Source organism: Elgaria multicarinata, chromosome 5, assembly GCF_023053635.1.
Source record: "Elgaria multicarinata webbii isolate HBS135686 ecotype San Diego chromosome 5, rElgMul1.1.pri, whole genome shotgun sequence".
In the NCBI taxonomy this organism is placed as follows: Eukaryota; Metazoa; Chordata; class Lepidosauria; order Squamata; family Anguidae; genus Elgaria; species Elgaria multicarinata.
This window is the reverse complement of record NC_086175.1, coordinates 91147626-91167968: the sequence shown is the minus strand read 5'-3', so window position 1 is coordinate 91167968 and position 20343 is coordinate 91147626. Positions and strand designations below refer to the sequence as shown.

At 40.0% G+C, this 20343-nt stretch overlaps 2 protein-coding genes across 7 annotated transcripts in view; one reads left to right on the top strand and one right to left on the bottom strand.

Moving 5' to 3' along the window:
• The window catches only part of DCAF6 (DDB1 and CUL4 associated factor 6), a 50938-nt gene extending 43498 nt beyond the window's left edge, over positions 1 to 7440 (bottom strand). For 2 of the 6 annotated variants that reach the window (XM_063126807.1, XM_063126812.1), the window contains exon 1: positions 7225 to 7440. In XM_063126807.1, coding sequence (XP_062982877.1) covers positions 7225 to 7318 — 94 coding nt within the window. In that variant the 5' untranslated portion in view covers positions 7319 to 7440. Of the gene's footprint in view, positions 1 to 167; positions 266 to 7224 lie in introns of those variants that run through there. The other 4 variants (XM_063126806.1, XM_063126808.1, XM_063126810.1 and 1 more) reach the window with 2 other exon arrangements.
• Positions 7441 to 8082: 642 nt separating this feature from the next.
• MPC2 (mitochondrial pyruvate carrier 2) lies at positions 8083 to 18343 on the top strand. Its single transcript, XM_063126805.1, has 5 exons — positions 8083 to 8275; positions 14863 to 14903; positions 16124 to 16208; positions 17058 to 17169; positions 18124 to 18343. The coding sequence occupies exons 1-5, from the start codon at positions 8173 to 8175 to the stop codon at positions 18167 to 18169; spliced, it is 387 nt and encodes a 128-aa protein (XP_062982875.1). The 5' UTR covers positions 8083 to 8172; the 3' UTR covers positions 18170 to 18343.
• The last annotated feature ends 2000 nt before the right edge of the window (positions 18344 to 20343 follow it).

Sequence of the window (20343 nt, the reverse complement as noted above, 5' to 3'; positions counted from 1 at the left end):
GGTCAACATGGACCTCTGAAAAGATTGTAGGTTTTGCTGGGGAATCAGTGAGCTCCTTTCGAGTTCTATCCAACCATATGTGCAATGAGTCACACAAATGAGGGTCCAGACAGAAGAACCATAGCGCACCATCACCCAACCGGTACAATGTCAGAGGCAATACGTACCCGCCCCCAAACTTGAGCAGATTGCCCCACTGGCCTCAGCAATTAAAATGTCCTGGTTTTCCCTGGTGGCCCTTCCTTGAGGAATAGTACATCCCACATGCCCCTGATCCCTCCTGTTGTTTCATCTGCAAGGACAAGAGTGGACACTTCCAGATGAGTTAGTTGTTTTTGCTTTAATAAAAACATCAAATGTAATAGAGATTCACCATGATACAGTGATAATGATAATACATTTGGAGTACAACATTAGCCATTCTGTATCCATCTGTTGTAAAGCAAGAGTTCCAGAAATTTCTTTTCATGTCATACATCAGTTCCTTCATATGCCTATTCTATTATTGTGTGATTCTTAGAAAAAATGATAAGCATACACCCAACCCAGATATTTACTTTTACAAATTATTGCACAAAGAGATCCACAAAAGAAAAGAGATATGCACATAGGCGTTAGCTAGACCTAAGGATTATCCCAGGCAAATGGAGGGGTTGTCCCTGCCTGCTCCCAGGATCCCCTGTGTGTCATTTGGATGTACAGGGATGATCCTGGAACAATCCCGGGATATAGGCCTGGTCTAGCCATTGCTATAGTTTAATGAATGCATTTAAATGAAGGTGGCACATTCCAAACTATATGAGATTTGAGATATTGTATTTCATAAATTAAACATGGATAAAGCAATATTGCAAGTACAACTTCTTTCTACAGATACAAATGAACAAACATAAACATAATCCAAGTCTACCAATCAAAGAAGTAATTCTTCTAGATGTTCTGGCCAAAATAAATTAAAATCTTCATTTTATGAAATGAATAATTAGATGAGATGGTAATTGTAAATAGAAGAATTGCCTATATCCAATTTATCATCACCTGTTCCTCCACGAATGCAAGTTAATGATCTGGTTCACATGATCAAAATAAGCCACTATGGCTTAGTTTAATCAAGGCACACACGAGGCACTATTTCTTTCATCACCACCTGGATGCATTTAAAGGAACTTCTGGGCAATAATCCTTTTACATTTTTTCCCCAAGATATATTAGTTTCTAGGCTATTTCCCGGAGTGATTTTTACTCCAACTGTTTCATTTTCCTCTCCAATTCCACTGTAACATTAGTAAATATTATATGGAAATCAGCAACAAATAAACATGCTAAACTATTCTCTGAAGCTGATTAACTCTTTTTGTTGTTATTATTTTATTTTATTAACAGCAACGTCTAAACAAGCATCACACATAATACATACACAGACATTGTACATACCCACAAAACTACGTATAACAACTACAATTACTAAAAAACATTTAAGGGTGAGGTTAGGATATATATTTCTTCTGTCCTCTCCATGCCTGAAATGCCCCTTATATTCTTAATTACCCTTCCACCTAAGGCCGTAGCTAGACCTAAGGTTTATCCCAGGATTGTCCTGGGGTCAAACCTGTTCATCTAAGTGCCTCATAAGGCATCCAGCGCTCAGGCAGGGACGAACCCAGGATGATCCTGGGATAAACCTTAGGTCTAGCTACGGCCTAAGTTACAACCTTGAATTCATAGAATTTGTTTTCCCTTCCCCCCTCTTAACCTAAAACCCACAAACAAATAAATCATTTTTCTCTGTCTCTTTCAAACAATCTATCAATGGTTTCCATTATAACATAAACATGGCTGTTGACCTTTCTCTCATTATCGCTGTAAATTTTGCCATTTCTGCCAGTTCTAACATCTTCTGAAGCTGATTAACTCTTAAGTTTGTTTTACTGAATTGAGATTTCAGAAATGAAGCAAAGAGCTTTGGAGAAATTGTGCCACCTTATCTACTTTTTAAACATAGGTACAATGTGGATCATTGAATAATGTGACCCCTCTAGCACAGTTTGTTGATTTCAAGGGGGTACAACTGATGCATTTGTTCAGTTGCAGTGTTGTTTGGTACATTAAGGACAGCTGTCCTCAATAGAATACTCCAAAGACAATTCAGTTGCTAATGATATTGGCAACTGACAATTCAGTTTTCCTTTAAATGAGTATTTTGAATGCCGCAATCATAAAGTATCACCTTTAAAGAAATCTTAACCAATCTAAGTCTCACTACACATTTTAATTTCAACAGCTGAGATACATTTCTGTCGCACTCAGGTGCTGAAAAAACTATTTTGTAAGCAGAAGCAATTTTGTTTGTAGCAATCATACCACAGATCCTAAATGAGTGCATGGCTAAATATAACCTGTCCTGTTTAGTAACTGATAATGTTACAAGCACTTGAGTATTCAACTGAGGTAAACAGCATTATAACAGTCAAAATCAAACATTTAATATATTAACTTGCAAGAAAACAATGTTACTTCTACTATAAAGGAAATACAATGTACTGCATGTGTCTATAGGTTTATGTGTTATTAAAAAGGTATTGTATTTTGCATGTTTCATATTTTCAACTACTAGCTTTCCATGTGTATGGGGTATTATTTGTACAGGGGAGTATTCACCCATGTTAGCCTCTCCTGCACCTATTGTGGTACAGCCCCAACATAGGTTTTACAGCAGAATGAAAACTAGCCTGAGCCATTTTATTCTTTCCATCTTCTCAAACTTCAACCACCATATGTATCTCTCAGCCCAAAGCTACCTTTCTTCCCAACTCTGTCTCTCCAGTGTTCATTTGTATATGAACGTTCAAATTACACTACTATTGAAAAACTATCACCCACACACTCAGCTGCACTATTACCCTGCCAGAGTGTTCAGATATAAATGCCAAACACATTCTTTTATTTAGATATGTATGGCACAGCTCAAATTATTGCAGATTTAGTATAACCATTACACCAAATGACCTGCAGGCAGCAAAGCAACATTTGAAATATAATATATCAGGGTCATTTCTAGAGATATGACACACATGATTATTGCTCTCAACAACAAGTCATGATTGCAAGATGATATGCCATCTGCATTCTCCCACAGCACCATTTACTATATTTTAGTAGATGAATTAAAGCTAATGTAAAAATAATTATGTTAAAATTATTAGTATTGGCAAATATTAATATGCTGAACATTTAAAAAAATGATACTATTTAATTATTTTCAAGTTTGTGCTAGGGAAACCATTACATATTTACACCTGGTTCGCATGTAACACTAACACATGGTTTAGTGAAATCACAGTTGTTGCTCTACTCAGGATTTGTCTAGCAGAAGATCAAATAAATCATGGTTTTCTTTCTCAGTCCCTGGTTTGTTTGTTTCCAATCTTCACTCGCTCCCTCTCTGTATTACAACTGCTTGTGCAGCACGACAGTATTGGCATATAAAGAGGCTAGGTTATTTGACAGCTCCTACTGGCTGCCTCTTTAGCCTGGTGAAAGAATCCATGAAAAATCCACAATTCTGGGTTCACATGTGACAACAACCCATGGTTTAAACAATCCACAGTCCACAACCCAAACATGGGTTCTCTTCGTGGGTTGTTTGTGGTTAACAACACATTGTTCTGAGTTCGCATGTAACAACGATCCACAATTCAACAAAACATGGTTTGTCATTATGTGTGAACCAGGTCTTAAACTGTAAGGAAAAACCTGATGCCTTGTTCAAACCAGTTTATTAATTTCCATATAAAGTGCTTGCAGGTGTGAGACAGCAAGAACATATTCTAAAAGTGTGTCTAATCTGAATCCCAATTGTCCTGAACAAACTGTTAAGTCATACTACAGGAAATGCAGTGTTCAGCAAAGACCTATTAGAAAACCTATAAACTTTTTCAAACTTCATTAGAAAGCTACAGTCAAACTAATGCCACTATATTAATAATGAACTCCAATAGTTCAACTGGATGATATAGCTCTATGACGTTAATTTTATTAATATACTATAATGTGTTAGGAAGGCCTATGATCATTCTTAAGCAATTACACTTTTAATTACTATTGCTTACAGATTTTTTATATATATAATGCCATGCAAAACTCAATATTATCAGCTAAAACTAATGTTAACTTTTCCCAATAAAAAGATTAGTCACCTGTTCTCTTAAACTCAGTTTCTTCCTCTTCAAGCTTTCTAGTCATACTTTTACATTCTCTCTGCTCCCACTAACCCAAATTCTAGTGTTTGAAAATATACACCTCCACATCCACATTGTATTTTGAAATAAAATATTCTAAATATTGCAACTCTTGAGTTTATTTACTGTGCATTTTAATAACAGAAAGCATATGGATGACTATATAAAATAGTTCACCACTTCACAGTCCCTCAACAGCTAGATGAGGTACTGATCCTACTAACCAATCCAAATGGTGCAATGAGGACTGTTAAAAAGTTTTTGGAAAGCCTAACAAGTTGGCATATGGATTGCTGCGTCCAAACCTGATCAGTAAACCCTATGAAGGCACTCACATCTTTGTCACCAAGATGAATAATAAAAGTATCCTCAAATATACTCCTTAATTCATTGAACACAACCTACATGTTTCACTACTGCTGCTATCATCTGCACACCGATTTTATCCAGCAAAAGTCAACATGGAAGCCATAGTGTGCAATTACAGGGTGATCACCATTTGAACATTTAAAAAATTGCATTGTTCACACAAAGCTTGCACTTGTATACTATGTGGCTGGGTGCACTTGATTCTACACGTGTAACAAGCGTGTTGAGCCTAAACAAATAAGAATTAAAATTGAGTTAAAAATTAAAAGCCAAAAAGAAGAATTAAAAGTATTGGGAAATTAAAAGGTCTTTCACCTTGTGTCAAAAGGATATTGGAGTAGCGCTAAGTGAACCACCCTAAGGAGAGAATTCTATAGGCAGGCACCACAACTGAGAACGTCCTCTCCCCAGTTACCATCTGCCTCATTTCAGAAGGTAGGACATGCTAAGATTATCATTAGTATATACTAATATACTAATGATAATGATAATATACATTAGTATATTATCATTAGTATATACTAGTATATTAGTATATACTAGTATATACTAATTTAATACATGGGAAGGTTGGACCAGAGGCAGGCATAGATGCTCTGGTACCAAACTTTAAAGCTATCAGCAGTTTGAATGGCACTGGAAAGCAAACCAATAACCAGTAAAAATGTTGAAGAACTGATAGAATATGTTTCACCGGCTGGTTCCAGTTAGAAGTCCTGCAACTGTATTTTGAACCAGCTAATTTCCTGATAGTCTTAACAATGTCTTGTAATGAGTACCACCCACCACTAAAGGCACCTTTGCTGGTAAATGTTATAGAAAATATTAACAACATAGATAATTTCAGGCTAGAATGGTTGCTTATTTAATTCATAATTAGTTTTTAAAAAAAACAAAACAAAATTAATGTAGTTATTTTTCCTTCAAAAATACCAAACATACTCCTCACACAAGCCACTTTTACCTATAAATAGGCACAACTTAATGAAAGTTCTGTCAAACATCTACTTGTTTAAGAATGGTGTTCATTTTAGTTAACTCATCCAATAGTAAATTATGGTTCATTCACCTGCATTTGTCAGGGACACCAGAGGTTCACAACCACTCCTCTTTAAAGAGAGAAGCTAACATTTTCAATCACTTCTTTTCACAAAGATAACTAACACTACGGGAAAGTGGGGTGGGAAAAGAGTGGTTATTGGTTTAGCTACTTTCTTCATAGAGTCTTTAAAATTTAACTCAGCCTTTTCCAACCTGGTCCTCTCCAGTTGTCTTGAACCACAATTCCCGTCATCCCAGACCACTGGCCATGATAGCTAGAGCTGATGGGAAATACAGTCAAACCATCTGGAGAGCACCAGGTTGGAGAAGGCTGTTTTAGCTGAAAACATCAACAAAGTCTGGCCTACAAAATTGATCTAGCCCTGGCAATTATTATCTCTAGCATTTGATGTTCTTTGGGGAAAAGGTCAATCCCTTCAATACATAAACAAGTCAATACATCGTATGTTTTAACACATCTGTCAATCAAAGTGACTAAAAAAAATCAAAAGTTTATACTGTATTAGCATATTAATAAGTGCTTCTCTTTAAGAACATTGCAGGAAATTCTAGAACAGAGTCAAAATCTGTTAAAATGCCTATTTGCAAAGGAATGTCTACTTAACACAAATCTGAAGCAACTCTAGCATAAGAGAACTGTGTTCAACTGTACTTTTTTCATTATTACTGTAACAAAACATTTAGATGTAAATTTAATAAATTTATATCCTGCCATTCCACCAAAAATGGCATTCAAGAGATAACAAATAATACCATAAAACCTTATATTACATTCTTCATTCGGCAGGGGAGAGGGGGGGAAATTCTTCAGTCTATGAGAGCGACCGCCTCATGACGCCTTCAAAAGTTAAGTCCATCTTGAGCCTGTTTAGCTCAGCAATGGCAAGCTAGGACGCTAAGCCTGGTTCTGTTTCCCTTTACGATTTCTTACACAGGCGTCTTGAAAACACACAGACACACACACACCTACTATTTGGTTCAACTGAACTCAGCAACCAAAACTGACCCATGGCTCAAATGCAACAATTTGCTGAAGGGAGGGGAAGAAAAAGACCCCTCCAACCGCAACTATTTTAGGAAAATTTCAACGCGTCGTGAAGAAAACTGCACGTTTAATATTATATGGTCTTCTGAACGTTTCGAGTTGTTGCGGTTTTTAAAAGGAAAGGGCCGCCGTTTCCTTCTCCGCAAAAACTTGGTCTACTTGGGGGGGGGAGAGACGGAGGGGAATGGCTTGGGTCGTGGTTGCTCAGCAGCCTTCACCCGACCACCATAGTTGAACGGCCGCCTTCCTCCTGGCACCGTGTTCAACCCCCCAAACCCGCAGCGTGGCGCTGAGGAGGGGTCTCGCGGTCACGGGAACACTCACCAAGCCCCGCCACAGAGCTCGGCCCACCCTCCTCCGCCCCGCTTCAGCCCCTCAGCGCTGCCAGGAGGACCGTCTCCAGCCTCGGAGCGCAGAGCGCGGTGGGTGGGGGGAGGGGCAACACACGACGACCACCTCCGTTTTGCCCTGCGCCTCAGACCCCGCCCTCCGGCCCTTCTCTTTCCTCACCGAGGTATCGTCTCCGCAGTAGGCCGGGGTCCTCCAGCCCCAAACTCCGCTTCCTCACATCCCACAGGAGGTGGGTGCAGTAGCCCCGGGACATGGCACCGCGCGCTGGCCAGGAGGGATCACGCTCCTCGCCGCCGCTTCCAGCGACATCAGTCGCTGCCACTTACTGAGGCCACCCCCTCCCCCGTCTTCACCATGGAGACCCGCGTGCGCGCCTTGCGCGCGCGTAACCGCCGCCGCTCAACAACATCACAGCGGCTGAAGTTCCTCCTCCTCTTGCCGCCGCCGCTCCTCCTACATCCATGGAGCGGCTCATTGGTAATATCGCGAGAATTCACACGACCCTTCTCGCCCTCACGGTCACAGAAGTGGCCCTGTGTAACAGTTGCCCCTTGCTTATAGCCTTCTGCGCACAAGCAGTCATCAATAACACCCTTTGAATTTGACAGCCTCTTTCTTCCCTCACGCCTTCCGTACACTGACTGCCTAAAGGCGAATTGAAAAGCAACGGTAAGGCCCATGACCAACGGTTCAAAACAAGCTGTGCGGTCTCTGTCGTGGAAACGTGGAAACAAGGAGCAAGGCGGACGTGTTTATTTCGTGAACACATTCTCCGTAATAAGAAAGAATTGTTTGAATCGTCATCGATTAGCGCCCAAGCGTCATAAAAAACCGACGCCAAATTGACCGAAATGTCATCAACGCCGGATGATGAGCCGGTAGTGGCCGTAGGGATAGTCCTCCAATAGTGCGAAGGACAGCTGTTAAGCCCCGCCCTTAATCCTTCAGTGAGCAAATCAAAAAGGGGCAAAGCGGGCTCATCCTACCACCTGTTTGTGCGCGTGGGGAGGGGTTGAGCTTGTTCTGCTCAGGCTGTGTGTGAGAGAGAAGGACGGCAGGTCGAGCAGGGACGTTGCTGGATTAGCCGCTGTCGCCAACGCAACAAGGATGGCCGCCGCCGCGGGGTTCCGTGCCTCCTACCACCGTTTCTTAGACCGGATCGAGCTCATGTTGCCGGCCCGGCTGCGCCCTTTGTACAACCACGCGGCAGGTATTGAAGGGAGGGAGGTGGTGCAAAGGTCTCATGCCTGCTAGCCAGGCGTAACCCGTGGTGTGTCTGTGTGAACGTGCATATGCGTGAAAAGAATGACTAGAATCCCCAGTAAAGGCGGAAGGGCCGCTGTTCAATTAATAGCTACCTACAAGAGGGCATTCTGTCAAGTGCAGGTTGTCACGTCACATTGCAATAGCAGTGGAAAACCTGCGCCTTTGTTGCATTGGTCATTGCCCCCTCTCTCCCAGCACCTGTCATGCTTGTAAAGGGAGACAGTGCGTTGTAGTGGTTACAGCGTTAGAGCAGGAGTGGGGAGACTGGGCTTCGAATCCCCATTCAACTGAGAAGCAGGTTGGGTGACCTTGGGCCTGCTCTCATCTCTCACTTTAATTTCCCTCACCTGGTTGTGTGAGAATAAAATGGGGATGGGGAAGAGCCATCTAGGCCTTGGCAAAAGAATGGGACAACAAATATATAATAAGATCGCAAATCTCCAGGTCAAAGTCCTAGTGTTTGAGAGATGGTAAAATAAATGTCTCAGAACCACTTCTCAAGAATTCCTCCAAGGCATTCCTTCCCCACTTTGAACTTTGAATTGCCTCTTGTAAGACTTAATTACTGGCAATAAGCACCTTAAACTACAATATCCTGGTATTTTTGCTTTTGGAGCCACCCACCACTGAAATATGACCCCTGAGAGCTTCTCTGAAGCTGAATTTGCCCCTCTGGCTGAAAGAGGTCCCCCACTCCTGAGTTAAAGGGTGTGGATGGGGGAAAGAGCTGTAATCCCATTAGGTTTCTCAACCTGCTTACACAGCCCCCGAGGGCTGACATGCATGTCCCCGAAGATATTACCCAGCTCTTCTGTGCTCCTCCCTATTCCTTTGGTTTTATTATTTTCAGGGAATTTATAAAGGTGTATAAAAACTGAAATTTTGTTTGTCTTCTTTACTGACCCAGATGCTTCTGGCAAAATAGAACATTTTATCTTTATCAATAGAGATGGGGAGAGAATTAGACTGACCAGATAGAAATGGATATTGTCATGCAGGAAAAGAGGAACTGACAAGATGCACCTGTTGAAATTCCTTCTTCACTGATATTAAAGATAGAGGATGCCTATCCTCCACTGCAGCTGGCCAACCTAGAGTGGGTATTCTTAGGTGGCCTGGGTCAAACATGTAGCTCTTTTCTCTTTTTAAGAATACTTTCTTGTGAAGGGCTGCTGCTTAGTCAGATTGCACTATTTTTTCAGAAAGATGCTTGTCTAGGAAAGGTCCACCGCAGGCTCGTTGCCCATGGCCAACAAAAATTCAGAGGTGGTCCCAGTGCTTGCCTCACAGCAACATTGCTGGCCCTAGAAAGATAGGGAGCAGAAGCAGGATAGACAACTATCAATGAAGAGCTCTGAAAGTATCTCTCCAAACTAGGAGAATACACTTCAAAATAGCACATGCAATTCAATGTAAGCAAGTGTAAAGTGATGCATGTTGGGTCCCAAAAAATCCTAACTTCACATATTTACTTATAAGGTCTGAGATAGCAGTGACTCCCCAGGAAAGGAAGCTTGGGGTCATAGTGAGGATCATTTGGAGAGGAACGTAAAGTAAACATGCCAATATCTTAATGCCTTCATGTAAATATATATTGTTAGATGAAGTAAGACTTTCAATGCTAGTTGTTGGGGAACACGAGCAGGAGGTGCTTTTCTGCTTCTGTCCTGTTGCAGTCTTCCCAGAGACATCTAGTTGGCTACGGTACGAACAGAATTCTGGACTAGAAAGGCATTTGGTCTCATCCATATGAATCTTATGTACTTACTGCATTTGTCAAACATAATCTTCCTTTGGATTTACTCACCGGGAAAAAGGGAAACTATTAGTAATCTGTTATCTTCAACTATAATCCCTTCTAAAACAAACTGCTATCTTTTATCTGAAACTGGCTTTCTTAGCTTCAGTGTCTCTCCAGTATGCAGCTATGAAGCCATTCCAAACTTCGGTTTCTCTCCAATATACTTTCTTAGTTTCAGTATCTTTCCAGTATGAGGCCTCTCATAGCTGGACTATATAAAGAAAAAAACCAGGAGTAAAATGTCTACCTTTGATAGTCTCTTTGGAGCAAACTGGGATTTGATGTACAAATTGCTTGTCATAATACTTACTGGTTGCTGTTGCAAGAACTAGTTGTATCTGTGCTTTAAGACCTTCATTGCTTAATAATGTGAGTGTAAGAGTAAACTGTGAGTGTTTATTCTTTGTGCAGAATATAATAACTTGCCCCTGTCCTCTGCTACCTTGAAGAAACATTCTTTTATTGGGAGGCTTGTTAAATGTAGCAAAGTATTATGCTTGTTAAACAGATGAGTGTAGTGGAACAAGAAAGGTGAATTGAAAATCATCTGGTGGCAGAAACGCTTCTTATGAAAGGCCCTTACACAAGGAATAAACAAAACCAGTGCCCTCAAAATGTAAACAACAGCAATATGAATACAGATGCTGAATTATTTGACAACTGGTGCAGAATGTGTCATTCTCATTTTTTTAAATGGAAGTTGGGACCCTAATTTTAAATCTACATAATTGTGTAGTACTAGTAGTATACACCCCATGACTTGAGCATGGTCAGGACCTATCTGATTTTAAGCTTACTCTGAATTCTGTTGGTAGCCTAGGCAAACTATTTGCTCTCCTCTTCAGACTACCCTGTTATACTATGGCTATAATGCTGACCTAGCTTAGCTTGTTTTTCTGACGATCACTGAGATAATATATTTGCAACATTATGAACAGTGTGGGATAGATAATAAAGCAAGGGTGTTGAACTCCTTTCAGCACGTGGGCTGAATCCAATTTTGGAGAAGCTCTCAAGGACCATATTCCAGTGATGGGTGGAGCCAAAAGCAGGTGGGGCCCAAAATACCAGTATCAGAAATAAAGGCTCCAGTATTCCAAATTTCCTCTCTCACACAACATCTCCTTCACTTTCTAGGGTAAAAAATGAGTTGCGGCAATATCAGTTAGTTGTTCACAGTAGAAAAGATCCATTCTAATGAGCAATGTTGTATGAATTGTTGACAAAGGTTGGCTAGCCTGGGAAGGAAAGGTTTGAACAAAGTTGTGAAGGATGGGTTTTTGAATAAACTTTCATACCAATTGAACTGAACATCCCAGTCTTAGTTGCTGTTTAGGTTTAGGCATGTTGTTAAAATCCATGCCAAATGAAATACACACACACTGTTCAATACATACACACAGGTCAATTTGATGGCCTAATTTGATAAGTGACATTTCCCCTAGAAAACGAGCTGCAATATCTGAGGCAAATCCACTTACTTCTGGTTTGTGAAGCACTCTGAAAATAACTTTAGTTCTTATTCTAGTCATTTCTTAACACTCTTCAGGATGTGAAAAGTTCTGAGAAGGGGCCAACTTGTGACTGTTACTATGCAATAGAAAGTTAGTGTTGGCAACAGAAAGGCATGTTTTAGTACTTTCTATTTGTTCTTTGTGTAGCTACTCTGAATAGAAAGCTATTTAAAATTTCTCAGTGGCATCAACGCTAACTGAACCCGTCTTGCAAGAAATGTTTAATTTACAGCATGTATATGTTGAAAGAATTAGGCTTCTAATACTATTTCTAGAGTTATCCTTTAATGGTTGAAGATAGGATGTAAAGAAGTTAGATCAGGATCTCCTGGCAAGGCTTTCCAGCGCCTGATGGTTTAACAATAGCAATAACAATAGCAATAACAAAAAGCTCTCTTCCCATCTGAAATCAAGAACACTGGGGGAAGATACGAGTGGATTTGTGTGTGTGAAAGAATTAGTGTGCGTATTCCAGTTTTGGTACTGAAATCAAATTTTCTGCTTAAACATCTGCTCTGCGGTACCTTGTTCCTCAATTCTATGTCCACATTCTTGAGCTACTTTTGTATCTGGCTCTGTTTTGGTGGAACAGTGTTTTTCTTTAGAACCTCAGGGTTCTAAAGAAAAAAAAAGTGGGGTCCACAAGCCCAAAGTCTGGTCAAGCCTGACATGCCTAACTTGTTGAATCCACAATTGCATATCTATAATTTCTATATAGCAGTTAAAACTTTTTCTTACATTTTATCACATTTCTGAAGATGGCAAACAACGTTCACTCAAACTTCCTCTCACAACCCTACTGCTTGCACTTAAATTGAAAGCTTTTTCATTACAATTGAAAAGTTTTTGAAGTATTTGTGTTAGGGACATAATCCACTAAAGCTAAAGTACCAAACTTTAATTTTAATGTACAAGATGATTGTCAAATATTTAAAATTGAGCACTTCACAAGAATAAAGAAAAATATAGTCCTTATAGGACTTTGTTAATAGAACAGGAAATAAAGAGTTCCTAAAAATCACACTGCTTAAAAGTCGCAGTAAATACATGGGGACAGTAACCCTGTAGCCCTTAGACAGCATCCCTAGGAATCTGAGCTCCTGTTCCCCTCTCGCAGCTGGCACAGAGAGAACCACACTGGGTGCTTCTAGCTAGCAAAGGCGACCTTGGAAAGGTGGCATGACGGGGAAGAGGGGATGACTTATGCCCTTTCCCTAGACAGGCAAAAATGCCCATCTAGCAAAAATGCAGAGTGGGAGAAGTGTGGAAGCGACAATTGCATTCACGCTCCTCCCACTCTGCATAGCCTCTGAGTTTGGAAGCTGATGGGCATCTGGACAGGATTGTGCCCTAAAGCATACAATACCTATTGATGAAGAATCTGCCTTTCAACACATCAGCTGCCATCATCAAACAATGTAAAATTGTTATTGTGTAACATTTCATTTGGTCATTTTCGTGTATCTGATGTGTGGTATAACTTAAATTTTTAAATGCATTCCTTTAAGTTCTAGCATCTCTATTATTGCAACTCTGGATGTAGACTCCTATCATTTCTGTAGTTATAAAATTAACTAGATTAACTGAAATACTATATTATATAAAATTACCTTCAGATAAGCTATTGTATATTAATGTAAAAAGAAAAAAACTCAGTGCTCCTCCAATAAATCTAACATTTTACGGGACTATTCTGGTACTTCCCACAGTGCGATATCTCCCCTGGAGGGAAGAATGATGACTCCACCTTATAGTTGCAGCTGTAAAAGTTATTTTGCAATGTATTTAGCAATTGGTGATCTTGGTTTCTGTTCTGTTTGGCAATCTGCACTTGTGAAACACATCCAACCAAAGGTTGGCAACCTGGTGCCGTCCAGTTGTTTTGTACTCCAGTTCCCATAATCCCTGACCATTGGTCATGCTGGGTGGGATTTATGGGAGCTGTAGTCCAAAACCTCTGGAGAGGGACAGCTTACCTACCCTTAGAAGACACTTAACTAAGAATTTGACCGTTAAGTGGCACCAACCCTTATAGAACCTCAACCATCCTTGAAAGGGTCCCCTTGTATTACAAAATAGTATCTTGGGTCAATCTCGGGAGAAGAGTGGCCTCTGAAAATATAGGAATCTGCCATGACTTCCATAGAATAGTGAAAACCATGTGGTGCCTGGGTTCCTTTTAATTACACCTCTAAGCGTTTGTAACATTACCCTCTTATAGTAAGTTCATCCCCTGTTTGATCTGTAACTTGAATAGTTTATGATCAAATTCTCCAAGTGCTATTAAAATAAAAATGAAGTTATGAGAGCGGTTTGGACATGTCCAAAACCAGAAGACAGGAAGCATAATATATTAGATTCCAAATGAAGTGCTTTGAAGAGTACTATATAAGGCTTACTGTTGCACTTAAAGAATAAAATGAACCATCAGGTGATTGCAAAAACTGCTGTCTAGTGAGGAGAAAGCAGATATATCAATCTATTTTAGATATTTCACTGCAATTGGGTACTAGGGCCTGAAACATTTAGGTGGTATCCAGTTGTATCTGTCTGCTAATGGAATGGCATCTGCCAGTGGAATGAATTCCCCTCCCCTGTGGAGCCACCTTGCTCCCCCAAAATCTGCAATGTGGCGGAGGGGGGAGGTTCTGTTGCGCAAGCACAAGTCTGTTCACACGACACTGGATTTCACCTTTTCCTTGCCTGACCAATGATAGGGACCAAAGTCGCTCCTGGCAGAGAAGTGCTGCCTAGTCTCATTTTCTCTCCCACCCCAGTTGTCTATAGCTCAGGACAAATGCCGCAGTGCTAAGGGAGGAGATATTTCTGAACATAGGGGGAATGGTAATCTGCTTTTTTGACCTCCCACTTTGGGAAAGGTGACTTGATTGTCATAAACCCAGTTCCTCTTTTCAGAGATTTGGATGCAATAAAAGTAATAAAATCCTTTTACAGCCTATGACCTGTGCTGCACTGCAAAGCATGTGTAACTATTCCCTTTACCTCTTTGCTTTTTAAACATATCTGGCTAGTGCACGAAGACTGCTTCTGTTTTGGTAACATGCACAGTAATGTAGTGGCTTTGTGCAAGCTGTAATACAACAGTTTACAGAGCAATTTAAGCACATCTTTATTTCACTTTTATCTTGTAGGTCTAGTATGTGTAATTTGTTGATTTAGCAGCTTTATGTGACCAAAGAAAATCTTCTTTTGCAGGTCCCAAGACAGTGTTTTTCTGGGCACCTGTTATGAAATGGGTAAGTTGACCTGGTGGGCCAGCAGAAATTGTATGTAGTGCTAATGTTGTAGCCTGTAGCCCAGTTATAAGTTTTATTAGTTTTAAATGTTTTAATCAATTATATGTATTTTATGGTATTTGCATTTGTGTTGTACCCCACCTTGATCTGGAGGGAGAGGCGGGTAACAAATTATTATTATTATTGTTGTTGTTGTTGTTGTTGTTGTTGTTGTTATTGTTGTTGTTGTTGTTATTGTTGTTGTTGTTATTATTGTTACTACTACTATTATTCCAATATGAAATCACTAACAAGATTTACATGAGTGAGCAACCTTGTGTAGGTATATGGATAGGCCATATCTTCATTTGAGTGTTGCTATTATGATGATAGCCACCTTGAATCTTTTGAGGCAAGGTAAAACATTTTAATAAATAATAAACTCTGAGTTTAAAATATGAACTTTGACTTTAACTCATAACATGAAAAACTGTTGAACTCATAAGATGTAAATCTATTGAACACTTGAGGAAACCTTACCTAGCAAGCCCCAAGCCTTTCAGAAAATAACTTCTGCCTAAAGTTAAACTGACTTAAAGATCTCTTAGCTTGGAGGCCTGGAATTTACACACACACACACACACACACACACACACACACACACGAATTTCTCTACACTTTATAAGTTAATACTGGCAGAACTCTTGTTTTACAATCCCTATGGTTATGGAACATCTGAATGATAAGCAACTCATCTTCATCTATCCTGTTTAAATTGTTAGCAGGTAAAGAACGGCAGGCATCTCCAAATGCCCTCCTCAATTAATCATAACTTTTTTATTTAGCAAGTGTAGCACAGGAGAAGGACAAGACCTTACCTCCAGTCACACTGAGCTTTGAAGCATTCTGAAAATAAGATTTGTTGCTGTTCCAGCCTGCAGTGCTACAAGCCACTACTTGCATTATAGTAGCATAAGCCACAGCACAGGGTTAGTGTCAAAGGTCTGGGGTGGCTATTACCTGTCTATAGTCTTTTGTTTCTTATTCTAACCTTTCTTCTCAAAGTGCCCTGGAACATGTAATATGGCCGTAACTAATCATTCTAGCTATCTGGATTGTATGCATGGAGTTAACACTGGTTCAAATTGAAATGCAGAGACAATGACACCTGGATTCCCAGTGGAAACTGAAGTGACTGCTATAGCATAACACTAAAGTAGGCTGCTTCTTCCCTTTTACAGGGTTTGGTATGTGCTGGAATGGCTGATATGACAAGGCCAGCAGAAAAACTCAGCACATCTCAATCTGCTGTGCTAACGGCTACAGGTATGTATAGTCTCGCTTTCAGTTAACTAGCTTTTGGTTTAAATGTTAATCTTCAACTTAAAAAACACACAGAATCGAATGGTGTGAACATAGTATTTCATTTTTGAAAAGATTTTTCAAGCCATATGTTTGCTGTTGTAAACATACAACTTTGGAAATGTATGTATAATTACTAACTTTGCTTTCCTGTCTAACAGGAAATCAAATCTAAAAATGGATTTGTTTGATACAGTGGGGCATTAGTCTAGACAAAAAGTCACAATGAGAGTAAAGCAAAATCAAAACTGTTTTGAGCTGAGTCCATAAACCATGTTGCTAAACTGCATTTTGAAAATTAATGCCGTTGCCATCTGTGGTTTGCTGAATAGAGGTGCCATACTAAAGTTTACATACACTATTGCTTTACTGTTAATTATTCAGAGAGACTCAGACATTTTGGGCCAGGACTTCCCAAGCAGCCCGGCTCTTTTGCTAGTCAGTTATGGTAGTATTTGGCTAGCTAGACTTCTAGGCTGCAGAATGTGAGTTTCAAACTTCTGCTCCCTCCTTTTTGATCTTGCACTAGTTATAGTGTGAGCCAAAAGCCCTATGCATTGCCAGGTGGCAGATCTCAAGAACATGATGCATTTTCCTCCCCATTAGGACAAAAGCTTTGCTTGCATTTGCAGGTCCAATCTCCTGATTAGAACACTTGTAGATCCTTGTAATATAAATTTTAGATAAGTATCTTAACATGTTTAAATGCAACTTGTGGTTCCTAATCAATACTACAATCAATGCTGTCCTTGAAGTATTAAATCTATTTGGTGTTACTTTCTTAATCTTCTTACTTTCTTTATAATCCAACAGGCCTTATTTGGTCAAGATATTCTCTAGTTATTATTCCTAAAAACTGGGGCCTGTTCACTGTTAACTTCTTTGTTGGCTGTGCTGGTGGCTCTCAGCTGTACCGTATATGGAGGTAGGTATTGAAAACAGTTAAGAATTTCAATTATAGCTTATTCTAGGATCTGTTCCTCCTCCTGTTCCAGTTGCTCCCACATTGTAAGACTAAGGGCATGTCTACACCTATTCGTGTAGAGGGCCAGAGGGGGCGATCCCAGACTTAACTACTTCCGGGATTGTCGCCCTCTGTCTACATGCGGCGTGTGACATCCTGGGAGGACGAAGGATGTCGCACCCGCCATTTTGTTTATTTTTTTATCATAAAAGAGCACAGGAGCACTCCTGCCCAAATGTAAGGGGGTTTTTTAATTAAAAAATAGTCCTGCTCCCCCCACCCCACCCCTGATGGGCATGGAACAAAAGAGGTAAGGTTTCCTGGTTGGTGTTTCGGAACGAAGTCTTCATATGCTTCTTTCATGGAGATTAAGTTTCTTACTCCTTTTAAGGACCTACCATAATAGAAAGGCTGGCTTTTGTGCACTGTGACCATCCCTCTGGTTTCTAGATCACATTTTTAGGGTGCAGAAAAACATCCTACACAGAACTTTTAGACAGAAAAAAACACTACAATTCTCAGCATTCCCCAGTCAGCATGGCCTGGGGTATGTTAGTAGCTGCCAAACTTTTTTTTTTTACTCTAAAGATGTATAGGATTGCACCTAAGACAGTTAGGAGTTTCATTCATCTTGACTTCACCAGAGTGCATTGATAGAGGGGACTTAGTCATGCAAAGTCAACACCTGGATTGCACTACAAGCAAATTAAAAAAACAATGCAGATCAGCTGTAGTTTTCCCTACAAACCACCCACTTACACTCTTCCTTTAATTTTACATGGAAGTTGTAAATGCTGGAACAGCTAGAAGATGCATCTAAACTCCTGGTTTAGATTGAATAGCTTTTGTATTCTGTGGGAGGTGCTGATGACCTTCTGAATGGTGGTAATAACTAGTCATCTCTCTTTCTGACAGGTATAACCAACAGCTAAAAGCCGAAGAATTGGAAAAGCAGCAGTAGAAATTGGAACTCAACTCACATCTCCGCTATAAAAAACTTCCCAGGGGACCTAGTTTTAATATTGTTCAGTTGCCCAGTGTGCATTTTTACTAAAACTGGTAACGCATGTTTTTCTATAGATTTAGAAAGCAGTCTCTTTACATTTAAATAAAATCTTCAATTAAACAAGTACAACGACATGTCTTTTTAAAAACACACCACAGCCAGCATGTTAACAGGTATTCTTAAGAATGTAAGTAAGATGTCTATTTTCTTATCCTGTGACTGCTATTGTTAAATTGTTAAATGGCCCAAAAACCAAGCCAAATGAAAGGGTGCTCTTACACCATAGAATTTACTTTAAAAAGAACACTCTCCTATGGCATGGGATTAAATGCAGATATTTGCAAGGGTCTAGGATCTCACTTTCTCAGAAACCTGGAACTATCTATAGTTAAAAGCTATTAAGAGAACTGGATGAGATAGAAGCAACCTCTGTTCTAGTGGCAGGTACTGAGAAAAAATAAGAAAAACAAAGGGCAATCTAAGTCCTGTATTACTGCTGGTGTGATAGGTGGTTATTTTCTGATAATAATCAGTGTGCCTCTTATAGGCAATGAATAGTGAAAAGATGCACAATGCTCAGTGTACCTCTTATAGGCAATAAATAGTGAAAAGATGCTCAATAGCCAAAAAGTGCCAAATATGCTGTAGCACAATAGCAGCAACATTTATTAAATTTACACAAAGTCAGGCAGTACTGTATATCGAGGCTGAAAGGACATAACCACTTCGTTGTGTACTAGACTGCAGGGATGGCTGTTCATAGATCAAACTGGAATGCTGGCTTCAAGCTGAACCTCTACCGCAGTTACTCCTTACATTTATTACAAGAGGCATCTCACCTGTACAAGAAAGATACTGTATTTCATAACCAGCTGGTTAAAGCCATACGAAGTATGTATGTAAACTATTCAAAGTATGTATAACTGAAGTGTGTATCTTAACTACTCAGGGTAGTTAAAATTAAACTGGTAAGTTCTCAGTCTATCAAGGTTGCAATCCTATGACTTCCAGTATTCCCCAAACAGGATGGCTGGCTGTGCTGGGAGTTGTAGGACTTATTTCTGTCTAAACATGCATAGGATTGCACCCTCAGAACTAACTCTCCTGTTCTTTTTTTTTAAGTGGTCAGAGTAATATGTTAGTGTCCTATATAATTCTTTGTTACTCAGCCGAACAAGAAAAATGGTATCAAATAAATATATACATATATGTGTATGAGATCTTACCGGTTACAGAATTCAGCCTCTCACTTAAACCGTATAACCCTGCTTATGTTACTGTGTCTCAGTGATCAGGTTAGTGGAGGTTTTAAGAACGTAAGAAGAGCCATGCTGTATCAGGGTCCATCTAGTGCGGCATTCTGTTTACACAATGGTAGGACATGAGTGCAATAGAACCTTCCCCGTCATGTTCCCCAGCAACTGGTATACTGTCTCTAGCCTTTGATAGCTTTATCCTACATGCATTTGTCCAATCCCCTTTTAAAGCCATTCAAATTGTGGCCTTTTTCCATGGATGAGATAAAGGACAGTACTGGGAACTGCTTCCCAAACCACTAGCAACTCAGGTCTTTTCCCTCATAGAACCTTTTCTGAATTAATACACTTCTGAGAACATTTGCACTGTAGTAGTAACATCAAGCTTGGAAAGCAGCAAATATCGATCTAGCCAACAGCAATGCAGCTTGTCTACTATAGTTTAGATCTACTTTAGTCTGAGAATATAAAGGTATCTCTACACTGGGGAGGGAAGGGGGGAGGATCTTGTGATATATTGATCATGAGATCCTCCCCTTTGTTCACACACAACGTGCGACATCCAGGGAGGAAGGAGGACATCGCGCCCACCTTTTAAAATTTTTTATTGAAGATGAGTGCACGATGATCCTGCTCACCCCACCCCACCCCTGCTGGGCACAGAGCATGTGAAGAGCTCTGTGCCTGGTTCCTTGTGTTTACTCGTGAGGAACCAGGACGGCCACCCACACGGTCTCAGGATGATCCAGAGACCATTTGATTTTTAGATTTTATTTTATTACATTTATATGTAATAGCCGAAGCTCTCTGGGCGGTTTACAAAAGTTAAAAACGGTGAACATTAAAAAGTATACAAAATTTAAAAACTATCAA